The sequence below is a fragment of the Jaculus jaculus genome, chromosome 8 (genome assembly GCF_020740685.1).
Source record: "Jaculus jaculus isolate mJacJac1 chromosome 8, mJacJac1.mat.Y.cur, whole genome shotgun sequence".
In the NCBI taxonomy this organism is placed as follows: Eukaryota; Metazoa; Chordata; class Mammalia; order Rodentia; family Dipodidae; genus Jaculus; species Jaculus jaculus.
The window spans coordinates 51,439,580-51,462,066 of NC_059109.1; the positions used below are offsets into that span (position 1 = coordinate 51,439,580).

General features: G+C 41.1%; 1 protein-coding gene across 5 annotated transcripts in view; it reads right to left on the reverse strand.

Annotated features, from left to right (window-relative positions):
• Positions 1-22,487, reverse strand: part of Mettl15 (methyltransferase like 15) — a 231,953-nt gene that overhangs the window by 105,191 nt on the left and 104,275 nt on the right. For all 5 annotated transcript variants that reach the window (XM_045156889.1, XM_045156888.1, XM_045156891.1 and 2 more), the window contains exon 4: positions 17,682-17,818. In XM_045156889.1, coding sequence (XP_045012824.1) covers positions 17,682-17,818 — 137 coding nt within the window. The remainder of the gene's footprint in view (positions 1-17,681; positions 17,819-22,487) is intronic.

Here is a 22,487-nt window from a genome sequence, read left to right on the forward strand (position 1 = left end):
GAGGAGGTGAGGAAAGACCCTTCTACAAAGTTGGGAGGAGGAGGGGAAAGGACCGTTCTACACAGTTGGGAGGAGGTGGGGAAAGGACCCTTCTACACTGTTGGGAGAAGGTGAGGAAAGGACCCTTCTACACAGTTGGGAGGAGGTGGGGAAAGGACCCTTCTGCACTGTTGGGAGGAGGTGGGGAAAGGACCCTTCTACACTGTTGGGAGGAGGTGGGGAAAGGACCCTTCTACACAGTTGGGAGGAGGTGAGGAAAGGACCCTTCTACACAGTTGGGAGGAGGTGGGGAAAGGACCCTTCTACACTGTTGGGAGGAGGTGAGGAAAGGACCCTTCTACACACTTGGAAGGAGGTGGGGAAAGGACCCTTTTACACAGTTGGGAGGAGGTGAGGAAAAGGACCCTTCTACACAGTTGGGAGGAGGTGGGGAAAAGACCCTTCTACACAGTTGGGAGGAGGTGGGGAAAAGACCCTTCTACACTGTTGGGAGGAGGTGGGGAAAGGACCCTTCTTCACTGTTGGGAGGAGGTGAGGAAAGGACCCTTCTACACTGTTGGGAGGAGGTGAGGAAAGGACCCTTCTACAAAGTTGAGAGGAGGAGGGGAAAGGACCGTTCTACACAGTTGGGAGGAGGTGGGGAAAGGACCCTTCTACACTGTTGGGAGGAGGTGAGGAAAGGACCCTTCTACACAGTTGGGAGGAGGTGGGGAAAGGACCCTTCTGCACTGTTGGGAGGAGGTGGGGAAAGGACCCTTCTACACTGTTGGGAGGAGGTGAGGAAAGGACCCTTCTACACAGTTGGGAGGAAGTGAAGAAAGGACCCTTCTACACAGTTGGGAGGAGGTGGGGAAAGGACCCTTCTACACTGTTGGGAGGAGGTGAGGAAAGAACCCTTCTACACACTTGGAAGGAGGTGGGGAAAGGACCCTTTTACACAGTTGGGAGGAGGTGAGGATAAGGACCCTTCTACACAGTTGGGAGGAGGTGGGGAAAAGACCCTTCTACACAGTTGGGAGGAGGTGGGGAAAAGACCCTTCTAAACTGTTGGGAAGAGGTGGGGAAAGGACCCTTCTACACTGTTGGGAGGAGGTGGGGAAAAGGACCCTTCTACACAGTTGGGAGGAGGTGGGGAAAAGACCCTTCTACACAGTTGGGAGGAGGTGGGGAAAAGACCCTTCTACACAGTTGGGAGGAGGTGAGGAAAAGGACTCTTCTACACAGTTGGGAGGAGGTGGGGAAAGAACTCTTCTACACAGTTGGGAGGAGGTGGGGAAAGGACCATTCTACACTGTTGGGAGGAGGTGAGGAAAGGACCCTTCTACACAGTTGGGAGAAGGTGAGGAAAGGACCCTTCTACACAGTTGGGAGAAGGTGAGGAAAGGACCCTTCTACACTGTTGGGAGGAGGTGAGGAAAGGACCCTTCTACACTGTTGGGAGGAGGTGAGGAAAGGACCCTTCTACACTGTTGGGAGGAGGTGAGGAAAGGACCCTTCTACAAAGTTGGGAGTAGGAGGGGAAAGGACCCTTCTACACAGTTGGGAGGAGGTGGGGAAAGGACCATTCTACACTGTTGGGAGAAGGTGAGGAAAGGACCCTTCTACACAGTTGGGAGGAGGTGGGGAAAGGACCCTTCTGCACTGTTGGGAGGAGGTGGGGAAAGGACCCTTCTACACAGTTGGGAGGAGGTAAGGAAAGGACCCTTCTACACAGTTGGGAGGAGGTGGGGAAAGGACCCTTCTACACTGTTGGGAGGAGGTGAGGAAAGGACCCTTCTACACACTTGGAAGGAGGTAGGGAAAGGACCCTTTTACACAGTTGGGAGGAGGTGGGGAAAAGACCCTTCTACACAGTTGGGAGGAGGTGGGGAAAAGACCCTTCTACACTGTTGGGAAGAGGTGGGGAAAGGACCCTTCTACACTGTTGGGAGGAGGTGGGGAAAGGACCCTTCAAAACAGTTGGGAGGAGGTGAGGAAAAGGACGCTTCTACAGAGTTGGGAGGAGGTGGGGAACGAACTCTTCTACACAGTTGGGAGGAGGTGGGGAAAGGACCCTTCTACACTGTTGGGAGGATGTGAGGAAAGGACCCTTCTACACAGTTGGGAGAAGGTGAGGAAAGGACCCTTCTGCACAGTTGGGAGAAGGTGAGGAAAGGACCCTTCTACACTGTTGGGAGGAGGAGAGGAAAGGACCCTTCTACATTGTTGGGAGGAGGTGGGGAAAAGACCCTTCTACACTGTTGGGAAGAGGTGGGGAAAGGACCCTTCTACACAGTTGGGAGGAGGTGAGGAAAGGACCCTTCTACACTGTTGGGAGGAGGTGAGGAAAGGACCCTTCTACACTGTTGGGAGAAGATGAGGAAAGGACCCTTCTACACTGTTGGGAGGAGGTGAGGAAAGGACCCTTATACACTGTTGGGAGGAGTTGGGGAAAAGAACCCTTCTACACTGTTGGGAGGAGGTGAGGAAAGGACCCTTCTACACAGTTTGGAGGAGGTGGGGAAAGGACCCTTCTACACAGTTGGGAGGAGGTGGGGAAAGGACCCTTCTACACAGTTGGGAGGAGGTGAGGAAAGGACCCTTATACACTGTTGGGAGGAGGGGAGTAAAGGACCCTTCTACACAGTTGGGAGGATGTGGGGAATGGACCCTTCTACACTGTTGGGAGGAGGTGGGAAAAGGACCCTTCTACACTGTTGGGAGGAGGTGTGGAAAGGACCCTTCTACACACTTGGGAGGAGGTGGGGAAAGGACCCTTTTACACAGTTGGGAGGAGGTGAGGAAAAGGACCCTTCTACACAGTTGGGAGGAGGTGGGGAAAAGACCCTTCTACGCAGTTGGGAGGAGGTGAGGAAAAGGACCCTTCTACACAGTTGGGAGGCGGTGGGGAAAGGACTCTTCTACACAGTTGGGAGGAGGTGGGGAAAGGACCCTTCTACACTGTTGGGAGGAGGTGAGGGAAGGACCCTTCTATACACTTGGGAGAAGGTGAGGAAAGGACCCTTCTACACTGTTGGGAGGAGGTGAGGAAAGGACCCTTCTACATTGTTGGGAGGAGGTGGGGAAAAGACCCTTCTACACTGTTGGGAAGAGGTGGGGAAAGGACCCTTCTACACTGTTGTGAGGAGGTGGGGAAAGGACTATTCTACACAGTTGGGAGGAGGTGAGGAAAGGACCCTTCTACACTGTTCGGAGGAGGTGGGGAAAGGACCCTTATACACTGTTGGGAGGAGGGGAGGAAAGGACCCTTCTACACAGTTGAGAGGAGGTGGAGAAAGGACCCTTCTACACTGTTGGGAGGAGGTGGGGAAAGGACCCTTCTACACTGTTGGGAGGAGGTGGGGAAAGGACCCTTCTACACTGTTGGGAGGAGGTGGGGAAAGGACTATTCTAAACAGTTGGGAGGAGGTGAGGAAAGGACCCTTCTACATTGTTGGGAGGAGGTGGGGAAAGGACCCTTCTACACTGTTGGGAGGAGGTGGGGAAAGGACCCTTCTACACAGTTGGGAGGAGGTGGGGAAAGGACCCTTCTACACAGTTGGGAGGAGGTGGGGAAAGGACCCTTCTACACAGTTGGGAGGAGGTGAGGTAAGGACCCTTCTACACAGTTGGGAGGAGGTGGGGAAAGGACCCTTCTACACTGTTGGGAGGAGGTTGGGAAAGGACCCTTCTACACTGTTGGGAGGAGGTTGGGAAAGGACCCTTCTACACAGTTAGGAGGAGGTGAGGTAAGGACCCTTCTACACAGTTGGGAGGAGGTGGGGAAAGGACCCTTCTACACTGTTGGGAGGAGGTGGGGAAAGGACCCTTCTACACTGTTGGGAGGAGGTGGGGAAAGGACCCTTCTACACTGTTGGGAGGAGGTGGGGAAAGGACCCTTCTACACTGTTGGGAGGAGGTGGGGAAAGGACCCTTCTACACAGTTGGGAGGAGGTGGGGAAAGGCCCCTTCTACACTGTTGGGAGGAGGTGGGGAAAGGCCCCTTCTACACTGTTGGGAGGAGGTGGGGAAAGGACCCTTCTACACTGTTGGGAGGAGGTGGGGAAAAGAACCCTTCTACACTGTTGGGAGGAGGTGAGGAAAGGACCCTTCTACACAGTTGGGAGGAGGTGAGGAAAGGACCCTTCTACACTGTTGGGAAGAGGTGAGGAAAGGACCCTTCTACACAGTTGGGAGGAGGTGAGGAAAGGACCCTTCTATACTGTTGGGAGGAGGTGAGGAAAGGACCCTTCTACACTGTTGGGAGGAGGTGAGGAAAGGACCCTTCTACACTGTTGGGAGGAGGTGGGGAAAAGAACCCTTCTACACTGTTGGGAGGAGGTGAGGAAAGGACCCTTCTACACAGTTGGGAGGAGGTGAGGAAAGGACCCTTCTACACTGTTGGGAGGAGGTGAGGAAAGGACCCTTCTACACAGTTGGGAGGAGGTGAGTAAAGGACCCTTCTACACAGTTGGGAGGAGGTGGGGAAAGGACCCTTCTACACTCTTGGGAGGAGGTGAGGAAAGGACCCTTCTACACTGTTGGGAGGAGGTGGCGAAAGAACCCTTCTACACAGTTGGGAGGAGGTGGGGAAAGGACCCTTCTACACTGTTGGGAGGAGGTGGGGAAAGGACCCTTCTACACAGTTGGGAGGAGGTGGGGAAAGGACCCTTCTACACTGTTGGGAGAAGGTGAAGAAAGGACCCTTCTACACTGTTGGGAGGAGGTGAGGAAAGGACCCTTCTACACAGTTGGGAGGAGGTGGGGAAAGGAACCTTCTACACTGTTGGGAGGAGGTGGGGAAGGACTCTTCTACACTGTTGGTGGGATTCACAAAAGGACCTTCCTAGCCTGCCAGTTAGGAGGTATAGAATTCTACACTATTTTTTGGATGTTCGGAAAGAACTCATCTACACTGTTGGGAGGAGGTGTAGTGAAAACCCTTCTACCTTGCTTTTCAGAGAGTGTGGAAGGAGTCTTTCTACACTATTGTGAGGAGGTGGGGAAAGAACTCTTCTACATTGTTGTGAGGACATGGGGAAATAATCCTTCTACACTGCTGGTAGGAATGGAAATCAGTATGGTGGCACCTAAAAATACCTCCACAAAAAATAACTTAAGATACAGCTATATCATATCTAAGTATGTACTCAAAAGAATCTGCTAGAAGAGAATCTTGCATATCCCCATGTAAAGTAGCTTTACAATAGCATCAATATATAACTTAGAAAAAAGAACTACTCTTTGTATAGCTGATGATTATATATCACATTTTTTATTTAGTTTTGGTAACACAAAGATTATTAATGATCTTTTATTTTTCTCCCATGTATGAATGTATGTGTGTATGTATGTATTTATGTGCGTGCATGTGTGTGTGTGTGTGTGTATATGTATATGTATATAAAGATATAAATATCATTTTGCTCAAGGGATATCAGCCTTGTAGGATGGTTATTTGTTAGTGAAAATAAAACCATTTAATTCTAAGTTTACCAACTTCAGTGCATATTGAATGTAGGTTTACTCCATAAACATGTGTTCCTTTTGCAATGCAAAACAAAACTAATATTTTTGAAATGAATAAGTCCAAAGAATTTAATAAGATTAAGATACACAGTTCCAGTCTTCACTAAGTTTATAGTATAAGCTAAAAACATGGAGTCAAATACAAAGGAAATTTACTGGCACTGGTACACTTGCTAGCAGCAGTGTTCAATCTGGAGTTTCACCTGCACAAATAACTCATAGGTTTGGTAGTTTACTTCCAGCAGAGGTGTGAAGTGCTATCTGGGCCTAGACAACTCAGCTTTAAGTCCAGTATCAGACTCTACCCTAGGGCTCTGTATTAGTTACCTTCCCATTGTGGAGACTAAACAAATCACAGAAAAAAATTAAGGAAGGATTTATTCAGGCTTATAAGTTTTGGTTAGTTTACCACGGTAAGAAAGGCATAGCATCGGGAGCTTGCGCCATCTGATCAACTCAAGTCCAGAAAGACACAGAGAGCAACGAATGCTGCTTCTTGGCTACCTCTTTCTTTTTTATACAGTTCAGTACACCAGCATGTGGAATAGTGCAAGTTCCCTCCACAATTAACTAATCAAGATAATCCCTCATGGGTATGCCTTGCTTCGGGGTGATACTAAGGTTCTGTCAAGTTGACAATAAATAAAAATCATCAAAAGTTCACTCCTTGGGGGCTGGAGAGATGGCTTAGAGGTTGGGCGCTTGCCTGGGAAGCCCCAGTTTGAGGCTTGATTCCCCAGGACCCATGTTAGCCAGATGCACAAAGGGGCACATGTGTCTGGAGTTTGTATGCAGTGGCTGGAGGCCCTGGCATGCCCATTCTCTCCCTCTCTCTATCTGCCTCTTTCTTTCTCTGTCTGTCGTTCTCAAATACAAAAATAAAAATAAAAAAATTTCAAAAGTTCAGTTCTTGAGCTGGACAGGATGATGAATTCTGTTGCTCAGCCAGTTCTCTCTTTATTATATAGTCCAGGACCTTAGCCTCTGGAGTGGTATTACCCATAGATAAAGTGGGTCTTTCCACCTCAATATTTCTTTCTTTCTTTCTTTCTTTCTTTCTTTCTTTCTTTCTTTCTTTCTTTCTTTCTTTCCTTCCTTCCTTCCTTCCTTCCTTCCTTCCTTCCTTCCTTCTTTCTTTCTTTCTTTCTTTTTTTGAGGTAGGGTCTTTCTGTAGTCTAGGCTGACCTGGAATTCACTATTTACTCTCAAAGTGGCCTCGAACTCATGGAGATCCTCCTACCTCTGTCTCCCAGGTGCTGGGATTAAAGACATTCCTACCATACCCGGCTCCACGTCAATATTTCTAATCAAAGATATGCCTATAATCACTCAGAGGAATATCTAGGGGCTCACTCCCTATCTGATTCTAGGTCCTGCCAAGTTAAGAATAAATATCAATCCACAGGTTCTGTCCAGAGGACACAATCTCCAGGGTAAAGTTTCATAAAGTGCACAGACCAGGAGCTTAATCAGCACTTTCAGCAGATTACAGCCCAGACCTTTACAATTAATCTAAATTTCCAAGAAATTATGAGATGTTATCTATACAATAAAATGAAATACTGATAATTGAAAAGGCAATGAAGTATCAGAAATCTAATATGCCCTCCAAGGACAAAGGAACGCTGGAAGAGAGGGCAGAAAGAATGTAAGAACCACAGGGTGCGAGGACATACTACTGTGGGGCACTGTTCTCCTGACATAAACCAACTGGTTGGTGTATTTATGACCCTATACTGGTTTATACTACCCTCATAGAGGAGGATTTATGATGCAATGGGGCAGTACAGAGAACACAAGAGAGGATAAGACAGCCTGATAGTAACATGATCAAGTCAAAGTATGTTCACAATAAAAGTTGAAAGAAAGAACTATGGAGCCCCAAGCATTCAGTAGGTAGAGTGATCATAGGTCAAGTAAGCTTTTCTTATCCTTGCTACCTGAGTACAACTCAGGGCTCCCATCCTCCCCCTGCTACACAGTCCCAACAAATAGATCATTCAAAACAGAAAATTAACAGGGAAGTGAGAGAGCTCAACAAAACCAGATATACTAGACCTAACAGACATCTATAGAAAATACTACCCAAAACCCAGATTATACATTCTTCTCATCAGCCCATAGAATCTTCTCTAAAATATCATATACTGAGCCATAAGGTCTGCCTCCATATATTTAGGAAGATCGACATAATTTCCTGCATGATATCAGTTCACAATGCTGTATTGCTAGAAATTAATAAGAGACACACGAGGAATTCCACCAGCTAATGGAAACTGAACAACATACATTTAAGCAGTAAACTGATAGTGGATGAAATAACAAACGAAATCACAAAATTTCTAAAATTGGATGACAATGAGAACACATCATACCAAAACTTATGGGATACAATGAAGGCAGTCCCTAGGGAAAAATTCATAGAACTAAATGCCTTCCTAACAAAGACAGAGAGAGACCCAAATCAATAACCTAACATATCTAAAGGCATTGGAAAAAAACAAGAAGAAACCAACCCAAAAACTCCAGATGGAAATAAGCAATTAAGACCAGAGTAGAAATTAATGAATTGTAAACTAAGAAAACAATTAAGAAAATTGATGAAAGAAAGAGCTGGCTCTTTGAAAAAGTAAACAAGATTGATAAACTCCTGGCTAATTTGATCAAGTGAAAAAAAGAGACACTTCAAATTAACAAACTCAGAAATGAAAAAGGAGAGATCACAACAGACATAAGTGAAATTGGGAGAATCAAAAAGAAAAAATTGGGAGAATCATTAGGTCTTATTTCAAAAACCTCTACTCCATAAAACTGGATAACGTGGAGGAAATGGATGAATTCCTGAACATGTATCACCTACCAAAGGTAAACTTTGAGCAGATTAATCTCCTAAACAAACCTACTACACCCATAAAGACTGGAAAGATGATCAAAAACTTCCCCAAAAAGAAGAGTCCAGGACCAGATGGCTTCTCAGCTGAATTCTATCAAACCTTCATGGTAGAACTGAAACTGGGAATGTAATATGGTATGACCACTATGGAAAGCAATATGGAGACTCCCAAAAAGGTTGACTATAGAGTTACCCAGAGACCCAGTTATTTCCTTACTGGGCATTACCCCTAAAAGCTCCATGCCTCGGTTCAGGGAGATTTGCTTGACGATGCTCAATTCATACTAGCTAAGAAGTGGAATCAACTCAGATGTCCATCATTAGACTAGTGGATAACCAAGATGTGGTATGTCTACATGATGGAATTCTACACAGCAGTAGGGTAAAATGACACAATGAAATTTGAAAAAAAAAATGGTCAAACTTGGGAACAAATCATTTTCAATGAACTCACTCAATCACAAAAAGACAACTGTCACATGGTCTCACTCATCTGTGGCTCATAACCTGAATCGGTCTGAGATGCTGGCAAACCTAATAGCATCTTGAGCACTGGACAATAGGGAGGGTGGGGCAGGGATACAAAACTAGACCCAAATGGAAATGGTACCATAAAATCCTATATCCTGAAAGATAGACTAAAAGGGTGAACCTTCATCAGGTCCTTAGATAGAACACCTGAATCAAAAGGCCCTAGAGTGGGTACGATGAAGACTAAGATTAATCTTCTCCTGTTCTCTCCCTCTCCCTCAATCCCTCCCTCCCCCTCCCTCCCTCTCTCTTTCCTCTCTCTCTCTCTCTCTCTGTCTCTCTCTCTTCCTCCCTCCCTCCCTCTCTTCTATCTTTCTCTTTTATATTACCTATCTTCTTCTTCCTTCTTTTCCCTTGACACTTGCCTGTAACTTCCAGTACCAGGATGTGGTTGACACCCACAATGAGCTGTTCATCAGAGAGACCTAAAAGGTTTCCCAAAAGAAGACAGATTTCTGTCAGAGCACTTGGTTACCCACAAAAGGTTAATGGGGAAGACCCTACTGCCGAAGATACCAGATGCTTTTGTTATAGAACATGGAGAGTGCTGGCTGGAATCTGGAAGAATCAGTCCCCAGATGATTCTCTTGTCTAGTGCCAGAGGGTGCTACATGAGTGACTAGGGGAAAATGGCCAACATCTGTCCATGCAACTTGTGGTCTAAGCTATTCATCAGTGAACAATCTGATGTGATGCTCACCCAAGTGCAACAGTGGCCACACAACCATGATGGGTAACCAACTGCACTTAAATTGGCTAATGGACCTGCTCAGTGGAATGAAACCCATAGCTGGAACTGGGAAACAAGTCAGAACCATATCAAAAAATGAGTAATTTCTCCAATATCAAGATCTCACCAATCTTGGCCTACATACAGTAATGGCTATCCCATTTATCTGGTGCTGACTTCACTCTCTGTTGGAGAACCTGCTTCTCTTTTTCAGGTGGATGTAGAACCTGAGGAGAAAATCAGTCCATCATGCCTTACAAGGGCCCCAGCTGAAACAATAGAATAATTGGGGAAATGAGCAAGAGTGTTGCTTTCTTAGTGAACCTGGTATCAGCACAAAAGTGAAGGAGATAGACACAGAGAACACTCAACTCCCACCAAATCAGATATTCAGAGACACAGAAGCTCCTAAGACCTCATCACTGAAGTAGACCTAAAATAAACCCAACCTGGGCTAGAGAGATGGCTTAGCAGTTAAGCGCTTGCCTGTGAAGACTAAGGACCCTGGTTCAAGGCTCAATTCCCCAGGATGATGCACAAGGGGCGCACGTGTCTGGAGTTTGTTTGCAGTGGCTAGAGGCCCTGGTACGCCCATTCTCTCGCTCTATCTCTACCTCTTTCTCTCTCTCTATGTCGCTCTAAAATAAATAAAATAACAACAAAAAAATTAAAACAAAGCCAACCTGGCTCAGGGAAATTCATGAAGGTGGGTGCAAAAAGATTGTTAGAGCCAAAAGTACGACATTATGCACACAGACATTGCCTCTTTCCCATAACTGATGGCTACCCCTTCAATGTACCACCCACAATCCCAAATGAGGAGGGTCCCTGTGGAGGGGGGATGACAGGGAGGAGGCTAAGGATGGTACCAGCATGGCTGTTTATGCACTGAGTATGTGTATAATTAATTTAAAAGAAAAAACAAAAAAAAAGATGATCTTTGGAAGTGGATAACATGACTATGTAAGTTTAGGGAGAACTAACTTTTGAATAATAGTAATTTTTCATACCACCAAACAAATAGGTATTTCTGATTATCCATTTAGAAATGTTAAATTTATTATTTACAGTATTAGATAGCTTGGTGTGCTGTTGTAAATGGATGATGTTGTAAATGTAAAAGGTTGTAAATTCCCTCCACCCCTTTACAACTTGTTGGATATTTCCACTAAGATGTATTTTAAAATTTGTATCTAAACATCTTATCTCATTAACATCACAAGAATTTTGGGTGTTTTATCTATTTACTTAAATCATTATAAGAAAAAGTTTTCAGAAATTTGCTTTTAATTACTTTCGCCAAACTTTCCAACAAATGGAATAGTAATACAGGCAAAGATTAAACTCACTTAAATTGACTCTGCCTTGAGAGAAATACTTGTTGTTTGTCTGTGGCAAAGATCATACATATTTTATATTTAAATAGTTCTATATTGCCCCATTTGAATTTGAGGTTTTTTTTTTTTTTTTTTTTTTTTTTTTTGGTTTTTCTAGGTAAGGTCTCACTCTAGCTCAGGCTGACCTGGAATTAACTATGTAGTCTCAGGGTGGCCTTGAACTCATCTTGATCCTCCTACCTCTGCCTCCCAAGTGCTGGGAATTAAAGACATGTGCCACACACCCAACTGACTTTGAGTTTTTAAAAAATATATTTTTATTTATTTATTTACAAGCAGAGAGAGAGAGAGAGAGAGAGACAAAGAGAATGGGCACTCCATGGCCTCTAGCTGCTGCAAAAGAACTCCAGATGCCTGTCACACTTTGTGCATTTGGCTTTCTTTGAGTACTGGGGAAATAACTTGGGTTGTTAGGCTTTGAAGAAGAGGGCCTTAACCTCTAAACTATCTCTCCAGACTCTGACTTTGATGTTCATTCAGAACAGCTGATTCTCATGATTATCAACATTCCATTTATGGAACCTAATCTAGAACAGTCCCTGAATCTTTGAAACAAACTTTATTAAGCCATAAGTATTTTTCAATTAATTAATTAATTGTGTATTAGATGTATTAGTTGTTTTTCAGTTTTTGCATTTATATACTCCAGTGTAGTTTGTTTTTGCTTCTTATATTATTTATCAGAATTTGATACTAAATATTAGATTCATAAAAATAACTTAATCTCCATATTTACTAAGATCAAGACTAGTATACAAGGCAATATTCTTACCTTGGTGTGGTGGTGCAAGCCTTTAATCCCAGAACTTGTGAGATGGAGGTAATAGGATTGCTGTGAGTTTGAGGACCAGAATGGAACTACAGATTGAGTTCCAGGTCAGCCTTGGCTAGAGTCCCTACCTCAGTGGGGGAGGGGAGGGAAAGTAGTGTTCTCCCTAATCTTTTGAAGAGTTATTGAAAACCAGTTAGTCTATATGAATTTGACTATGTACTGTAGTCACATTTCTATAATAATTATCTTTTCAAGTTTTATGGTTACTAAGTAATTTTAATAACTTATATTTTGAAATGATATCATTTATTTCACCTAGGATTTAAACAATTATTGATTTATTTGGGAGACAGGGAGAGAGAGAAAGAGGCAGATAGAAAGAATGGGTGCAGCAGGGTCTCCAGGCACTGCAAAGGAACTCCAGACTCATGTGTCACTTTGTAAATCTGGTTTATGTGGGAACTCAGGAATACAACCTGAATCCTTAGGCTTTGTAGACAGGTGCCTTAACCCATACGCCATCTCTCTAACCCTCACCTAGGTTTTGGTAACATTACTTTATAATTAGCTCAGCCGATGTCTACAGCGTTCACTCTCAATCATACATTTTTGTTCTAATAAGACTCAGAAAGAATTTTTTTTTCTCTTTTTCTTTAATGTGCATGTGGGCAGATGTACTTACACCAGAGGATGACATTCAGTGACTTCTTCAATCACGTACAATTTATTTTTTGAGAGAGGGTCTTTCAATGAATCTGCAGCTTATATATTCAGCTGGACTACCTGGCCAGCAAGGTTCAAGGATTGTCCTGTCTGCCTCTCGAGTGCTGAGATCATATGTGCTACCGTGCCCAGCTTTTACATAAGTGCTGGGGATCTGAACTCAGGTACTCATGTTTATGAAGTATGCATTTTACCTGCTGAGTCATCTCCCTAGACCCTAATTTTGCTGTTTTCAAAGAAATCATGATATCATAGGATTTCTTTACTCTTTCTACCACTTTCTTCATTGTTTGTTTTCAATTTTCTTGATTCTACTAATCCTCTTAATTATTTATTCCTCGTTTATTTTAACTTATTTTGCTGTCCATTAGATAAATGTGTCATGCCTCATGAAAGAGGCAAAAAATATTAAGCTAGGGACCAAAATACATGTTTTGGCCTGTTTATATGCAGTCATATATACCTTTCATCAAATCATTTCATATGTCCAGTTAATAGTTTACACATCTACAAATGGAATAAAAACTACAGTCTAAAGAGGTTTGTTAGGTAAAGATATTAATGCTAGTAACACAACATCTTAAAGGAAGTAACTTATGTTATAGTACAGATGCACAGAAAGAATTAAAAACAGAAAAAATAGTACCATATTGTTTAGCTATATTCTCATATTATTCTTAGAAGAAGCAACTTAAATCCAATAGTATCAAGGCATGATAACACATTGATTTGTAAACAATTCCACTTATATTTATTATGATTTTACTGTTAGAGCCAACCTCAGTAATGAAATTTGTAGCATATGAGACCTAAGAGAAGTTGGAAACACTATTCTACACAAGTAATTCACCTTTCTAGTCTCAGTCTCTGATTAAATTTTTTCCATGAGTACTGGCATAAAAACAGGAGTATAGACCAATAGAATAGACTTGAGGACCCGGATTTTGGGCCAAGCAACTATAGCTACTTGATATTCGACAAAGGCCCAAACAATATAGACTGGAATAAAGATAGCATCTTCAACAAATGGTGCTGGACAAACTGGATAACCACATGCAGGAAACTAAAACTTGATCCACACATTTCACCATGCACAACACTCAAATCCAAATGGATCAAAGACCTCAACATAAGACCAGAAACTCGAAAACTACTGGAAGAAAATTTAGGAAGTACTTTCCATGATATAGGAATGGAAAAAGACTTCCTGAATAAAACCCCAGTGGCTCAAGTTCTTAAACAGTCACTCAACCATTGGGATCATATGAAGCTGAAGAGTTTCTTTACAGACAAGCATATAATAAGCAAAGCCAATAGAATAACCACAGAATGGGAGAAAATATTTGCAGGTTATCCAACTGATAGAGGCCTTATCTCTAGAATTTACAAAGAACTCAAAAGTCTAAACAATAAGAAGACAAATACCCCACTCACAAAATGGGGCACAGAGTTAAACAGGCAATTCACAGAGGAAGAGATACAAATGGCAAACACACACCTAAGAAAATGTTCATCATCCCTAATCATCAGAGAAATGCAAATTAAAACAACTATGAGATTCCACCTTACCCCAATAAGGATGGCCAACATCAAAAGGTCAAATGAAAATAAATGCTGGCGAGGATGTGGAGAAGCAGGGACACTCATTCACTGTTGGTGGGAATGCAGGATGGTACAATCACTTTGGAAAGCAATATGGAGACTCCTGAAAAAGCTGACTATAGAAATACCAACAGACCCAGTTATACCATTACTGGGCATGTACCCTAAAACCTTCAAACCAAAAGCCAGAGAGATTTGCTCAACCATGTTTGTAGCAGCTCAATTCATACTAGCTAAAAGCTGGAATCAACCCAGATGTCCATCATTAGAAGAATGGATAACAAAGATGTGGTATATCTACACAATGGAATTCTATACAGCAGTAAGAAAAAACGACATAAAGAAATTTGAGGAAAAATGGTTGAACCTGGAACAGATCATTCTCAGCGAACTTACCCAATCACAGAAAAAAAATCGACACATAGTCTCACTCATCTGCAACACCTAAACTGAATCTGCCCAAGATGCCTTACATACCCAGCAAGCACCTCATGGACTAGACAATAAGATGGATGGGAGGGCGGGGAGGGAATCAAAGGGTGGAAAACAGTAATCCGGACCCAAACGGCAATGGTACCATAAACTTCTACTTCCTAAAAGACAGACCAAATGGCTGAACCTTCACTAGACCCTTACAGGAAACACCTGAACCACAAGACACTGGAGAGGGTAGGATCAAGACTGACCTAAATCCTCCTACATCTTCCCTCCCTCCCTCTCCCCCTCTCCCCTCTATCTCTCTCCTCTCTAACTCTTGTATATTAGCTATGTTCTTCCTCAATTTCTTAGTGGACACTGACCTGTAACCCCCACTTCCAGCTTGGGCCTACCATCCACAATGAGCTTTTGATCAGAGAAACCTACAAGGTTTCCCAAAACAATGACAGACTTCTGTCAGAGTACTTGTTGACCTACCAAAGGCCAGTGATAAGACCCTATTGCTGAAGACTCCATATACAGCTGACGCGTAAAATGGAATGACATGGCTGGAAGCCAGGAGAGAGTCAGTCCCCAGACAGTCAGCGTGTCTAGTGCCAGAAGGCGCTACATAGGCGACTGGGGGAAATGACCAAGATCTGTCCAAGCAACACATTGTTTAACCTAATTAGCAACAAATAACCGGATGTGATGCCCACACAAGTGCAATAGTGGTACACAGCCATGGTGAGGAATCAATTGCTCTTGATTTGGCTAACTGATCCACTCAGTGGTACTAGACCCTTAGCTGGAGCTGGAAAACAAGTCAGAACCATACCCAAACACAAGCCCACTCTACAATATCAAGCTACCATCAATCACGGGGTATAAGAGGGCCTACACCTATCAAACTGTCTATCAAAAAAGTAAGTGTTATCTCAATTTTCCGGGTGCTAACTTACTCTCCGTTGGAGAATCTGCTTCTCTTTTCCAGATAGATGCAGATCCTAAGAAGAGAGCTGCCCCAACATACCTCAAAAGGGGCCCAACTGAAACTAAGGACAACTGGTGAAATAAGCAAGGGTGATGTTTTCCTGTGAACTGGATACCAGCACAAAGGGGAAGGAGATCAACGCAGAGAAAAATCAACTCCTACCAAATCAGAGAGCCAAAGCCTCAGAGGCCCCCAACACCTCAGCACTGAAGCAGACCAAAAATGAACCAAACATGGCTCAGGGAAATCTTGCGGAAGAGGGGGCGGAAAGAATGTCAGAGTTACATGTTGGGTCATGATTTGCAGAGACATTTATCATACTAATAACTGGGGGCTAACTCCACAATGCACAACCCATTTTCATTAACAAGGAGGGTCTAATGGGAGGGGGTAGATCACAGATGAGCCTAAATAATGGTACCATACTGCCTGTATTCACTGAAATGAAAACTAATAAATTAAATTAAAAAAAAATTTGTCCATGATTATATTTTATTATTTTACCAAAGAGATCATTGCTAGATAGCTATAACTAGTAACAACTAGTTCACATAAAATTAAATAATGTATTTTTTACTATTATCTTTGTAAGTATGTATGTATGTATTATGATTCTATGTGTTCACTGTGTGAGTATGGGCACACACGTGCCACACCATGTGCACTGGGCTCAGAGTTCTGCCCTTATTGTCAGTCTTTGCCTTTTATCTTGTGTGAGTCAGGATCTCTTGTTGTTCATACTTGTGTCCATCAGGTGTACCATATTTTTGTTGGGACAAAACACCCAAGCAGAAACAGCTTGTAGGAGGAAAGAGTTTATTTCAGGTTTACAGTTTTGAGGGGAAGTTTAATTATGGCAGAAGAAGGTGACTTACTTCATCATGCATCTGCAGCAGACAGAATGGCCAGCAGCAGCAAGTAAGATCTGGCTGTGAAGCCACAGAGTAGAGCTGAACTCAATGTGCACTCCTAGTGGCACCTCTTCTACCAAGGTCTGCCTGCTGAAGACTAAACAGGAAGCTTAATCAAAAATATCTGAGGGTAGGGGAATATTACATTCAAAGCACCACTCTACGCTGGCAGGCCCTGGTGCTTCTGAGGGTTCTCTCATCTCCACCCCTCATTTCATCACAAGACGGCTAAGATTACAGGATGCTTGATACTGCTTCTGCTGATTGGACTTTTATGTGCATTCTAGGGGTTTGAGTTCTGGTTGCCACACTTGCCCAGCAAGGGCTTTAACAGTAAGCAATCTCCTCAGCTTCCCAATTATTTTCATGATTCCAGGCACAAAGGCATGGGTGAATGAAAAATTCCCAATTCCTAATAATAATTCCCTTTTTATTTGGAAACAGTCATTTTAGCTCCTAGGTATTTTACCTATTGGAATATTAACTGTTGAAGGCTATATACTACATGGAATTTGGTGTCTAATTCAAACTTCTTCTTCAAAGGAAGATTACTTATTAAGTTGGTATTTTATGTGTTTTGAAGGTTATATTATGATAGAACATTAATTCTGCAGAAGGATGTAACACTCTAAATTTACTTGTGAATTTCAGAAATCAAGAAAACAAGTACGTACATACATACATACATATATACATACATATAGTTTAACAGGGATCTTAAGAACTTGATTGCTCTGAGAAATTCTTAGATAAAACTCCTAAAATGTTTTATTTTATGTTGAGAGGAACTTACCATACATTGTCTAAGCAATCCTTAATTTCCTTGACTCAACAGATTACCCTGCCTCAACATGTTGAGTAGCAGGTACTATAGGAAAATGCCATTGCACCTAACTAACAAATGTTGCTTATTTGATTATTGGCTACTTGTTAAAACATTTTTTATGTATATATTTCAACATGTCTCTCATCTTGGATCCAGTACTCATTTAAAAAATTTATTCTCATAGATCCAGAAAGTGTGCACACAGTAATATCATGATGGGACAACACAAACACTATACATTAGTTCTTTGTTGGGGGGGCTAAAGTAGTCAGTAGAGTAAAATAGAATGCCATGATAGTGATAGGCAGAACAAATTCTAAGGTAGAAAACAACAGTAAAACTAAGCACCCAAATTAAATATATAAAATATTACTTACGGATACAATTCTGAAAGCTGTTCGGCTATTGCATAAGCTGCTGGATCTCTGTCTAAGGCATACAGAATAATATCTGATTCCTCCTGTAGAATAGCTCTTGAGTGACCTCCTGAACCAAATGTCATGTCTAGAAAAATCTAAATCACACAGAAAAAGAAAATGACTGTTTAGGATGATCATAACTTGTTTTTGTTAAGTATCTTAACTTTTAGAAGTACATGATTCATTTTAGAGGTGAGAGAAAATGTAAAAAGAATATTTTTGCACAAAGTTTTATACATGGGAGCTGGTTCTGTTGTGAGATACACAATGTAGTGAATTAGATCAGAATCTTCATACTGTTTATTTTAATTGGCCACACTATAAAGAGAACTGCTTTGTTACAGTTGAGCAAGAAACCAGATCTGGAAAATAAGAATCATACATGTCTACAAAGTTGACGGAGACTGATCTAGAAGTGAGAACAGTATGAACATCCTCTCATAATTCTGCTTTTTGTCTAGTAGGCAATTTCAATAAATGCCACTGGCATTATAAAATTACAATTAATGTAATAATATTGACTATAATGACAAATAACTAACTTAATAGCAGGATTTAAAATATTTAAGAACATGCTTTATAAAAGTTTATGCATATATTACAAATGAAGGGAAATTCATTCCTGCCATGGATTACGGAATTTCTGTTCCTTGAATGCTAGAACTTATGTGAAGAAGAGTGGACAAAAATAAGGTGCCATAATGATTTAATTTATTTGTTGACTCTTATTTACAATGACATCATTCCACTAATTGAGTCTTCAGAAGAGTTAGCCTGTTATTGAAAGAATAATATGGGGAAACTTCTGACCAAAATGGAGAAGGGGATAGATATCAAATAAAAATAGGTAAATGTGATATATATATGCAGAGTTCTTTAACATAAATGCTTAGAATAACTGAGTCTTGTATCACTATCAGCACAAAGCACATGCTTGTATTTTTCACTATTGTAAATCAAAACTTGTATTCTAAGGTATACATACTTAAATCACATGATTTTTATTTTCCACTTTATATGATTATGAAGTACAGCTATGAGTAGGTAAAAACTTGTACCTTTCCTTATTTACCTCAGTTTTAATGTCAAGAGTTCAGCATAATTTATAAAATAATTTTCCCAAGAAAATCTATCAGCCACTTCTTTGTTATGTAACCAATACCAAGCGTTGCTATAGCCCTCAACATAAATTAATGGTATGTCAGCTAAAACAATTTGCAGGTGATCATCTTTTCTGAAGCAAAGTAAGTTGCAATCAGTATTTAAAAAGAAAAATTCCCCTCATTAAAAATATTCAGGAAAATGTGAGATGATGACTATAATTTACATGATTATTTTTTAATATATCATGATTGTGCTCTTGGAGTTATCCTAATAATCAAGGAAGTTTATAATGGGGAAAATTCATTATTATCAGTCAAGTATAAAACAGAAATTGAACACTGAGAGACAAACAGAACTTAGGAATCTAGAGGTCAATGTGACCATATGGCCAGGGTTAATAAGTGAATGGAACCATCAAAATTTATCATCGAAATTATAATGTCTCTGAAGTTCATTTGTGCACACATTCTCACTCTCTCATAAATAAATAAAAATAAAATATTACAAAAATTACAATATACATTGCTCATGAGCTAAGTATTACTACAGTTGAAAAGGGAGCTCTCTCTCTCTCTCTTTGTTTTTTGTTTGTTTTTGAGGTTTGTTATCCCAGGTTGGCCTCCAACTCACAGTGATCCTCCTACCTCTGCCTCCCAAGCACTGGGATTAAAGGTGAAGACACCACAGCCAGACAGCCAGTCATGAAAAACCACTTCTTAACATAGCATTAGATCTAGTTTTTTCATCCTTATAAGTTTATAATGAAAATTGAAAATTGGTCAAAGGTTGTTTTTACTTTGTTTCATTCTGTTACTTAAAACATGCACAAATAATACACATGTATGCTTCATATCTTTGTAATAAGCCTCCCTTATAAATATGTTCCACTTACATGCAATGTACTGACATGGTATAATTTTAATATGTGAAAAAATTTCATATTTGTTGATACTGAGGTTTTTTCTGGTTATTTTACCTATTATATTAAGTGCACAACTGCTGGCCATGTCATTTTGGTCTATAAGCTTTACTTGTTTCATCTTAGAAATGGGATGAAATATTTTGTTCTGTTCAGCAATACAATACAATATTTCCTCTTTCTAACCATGAGTTAGATGTTACACAGAACTAAAATTAGACTAAACTGGGAAGATACAAATGTAGGTTTCTGGTCCTAACACTTATGTTCTTTCCTGTACTACTTTTTCTCTATATTAAATCTCTTTTTCTCTACTTGTTCTCTCAGCATCTATTCTCCCTTTCCCTCTCCCCTCTCCCATCTCAATCTCTTCTCTCTCCTTGTGCCAGGCAAAGTATTGAAACATTTATACTCCTCTCTTGCAATATCTTACCTCTACCTTCAGGCAGTGTCTAGATATCAAAACTTTTAAAAATATATGTTTCTGAGGATTTTTCCATAGTAGCTACAACTTTATATATATTCATTGGGGTTTTTGTATGCTGAAAACTACTATGCTTCCTATCCTTTAGAGGCTACCCAAAACACCTATTAATAAAAAGAGAACAAATAAAATATTTCTGCTAGTAAAACCAGAGAATACTCATTAACCTGCACAGATACTCTCTCTAAGAAGAAAGATTCCTCTGAAATTGGGTAGAAGAAAGATGGAAAAGATGGATAAACCCTAAAGAGTATAAGACTGCTCAAGCATGACAAGTAACAAACTCTCAGGGCAGTCTGCTGGATGATGAACTGAGACAGGATTCTAATACTACTGTCATTTCTACATTACTCTGTGACACAGAAAAAAACACAGCTTTTTGTTTAGGTGAGTACACAGGGCAAAGCAAAAGGAACCAAGGGGAAACTAAATGCAGCATGAGGTGAGTAATTAAATGCAGACCTCGGCAATCATTAAGGTGGTGAGAGATGTGTGGGGAGGACTGAGGTTAATGACATGCCAGCACAAAGACTGGGAATCAGTATTGAAATAAAAGTGACATACAAAATTGCCTACAACTTAATATGGCATTAATACAGAGCAGTAGATAGTTAAGCACATAGTACCCCAGTGACTATAGGAATGAGGGCAATACTCATCTGTGCAATCAGCTCAGAACATCCATCACAACAGATTATTAACTCTAGGACCATGTCAAATGGGCAAAATTAACCTCAAGGCAAATACATTTAGGAGTCATTGGGCACCAATATATATATATTCCTGATATTATAAATTTTCAAATAACTAATTCATAAACAAATAGAACTCTTCCAGAACATTCATGATTTATAATGAATTGTATTGTTTATAATGGCATGCTTTGTCAAGTGACCTTTATATAGGAGCTGAGGAAATGAGTATTCTTTACCTTAGGCTAGATATTTTTAATACCCTAGTTATTCCCCCAAACTAGTTAGATATGAGACTTTGTCTCAAAAACTAGGGTGGAAAACCAGTGAGGAAGACACCTGATGTTGACCTCTGGCCTCTACATGTACATATGTGAATGTGAATCCATGTACGCACGTCTGCAAATGAATCTACATACATATGAATATGAATACACATGTACACGTGCAAAAAGCTAACAAGAATCATGAATGGATAATGCTAAAAGTGATTAAAAAAAATCAAACATCCCTTATCAAATATCTTGATTCATCATTCTAGCTTATACCCAGCATAGTGGCGTACTCTTTAATCCCAGCACTTGGGAGGCAGAGGTAGGAGGATCACCACGAGCTCGAGGCCACCCAGAGGCTACATAGTGAATTCCAGGTCAGCCTGAGCTAGAGTGAGACCCTAGCTCGAAAAACCAAAATAACAAAAAAAGAAAAGAAAGAACATTGGCCTGAATTCACTTTAAGATTGCTTCCTAGGGCTGGAGAGATGGCTTAGCGGTTAAGCGCTTGCCTGTGAAGCCTAAGGACCCCGGTTCAAGGCTCGATTCCCCAGGACCCACGTTAGCCAGATGCACAAGAGGGGCACATGCGTGTGGAGTTCGTTTGCAGTGGCTGGAGACCCTGGCATGCCCTTTCTCTCTCAATCTCTCTCTCTCTCTCTCTCACTCTGCCTCTTTCTCTGTCTATCACTTTCAAATAAATAAATAAACATAAAAAAATTTAAAAAATAAATAAAAAATAACAAAAAGATTGCTTCCAAAAAATTTTTTTGGCAATTAATTTTGTTAAAAAATATTTTATCTATGTATTTGCAAACACACAAACACACATATATATGTATATATGTGTGTATGTACATACACACATATATACATATATATATGTATATACATATATACATATATATACATACACATCACAGAAAGAGAGAGAAGGAGAGAATGGACACATTAGGGCCTCTAGCCACTGCAAATGAATTCCAGATACATACATCACTTTGTTCATCTGGCTTACATGGGTACTGGAGAAACATCCACAGGTTGTTAGGCTCTACTGCATTTAGGGAGATAATTAAAATATGGGGGTATTAATTAACCATCTGTACATTTGTTAAACACTCAGTATTGCTAAGCATAGTGGAGGCAACACAAACAATATTATGTATGGGCCTTTCAGTCTCGTGAGAGGATTTAAGTACACATATGAATAAGCACAATGCCAGTCAGAGAAATACACTGTATAAGAAGGGCATGTCTAACATTCCACAAGTCCCCAAAATTTAAAGTTACCTC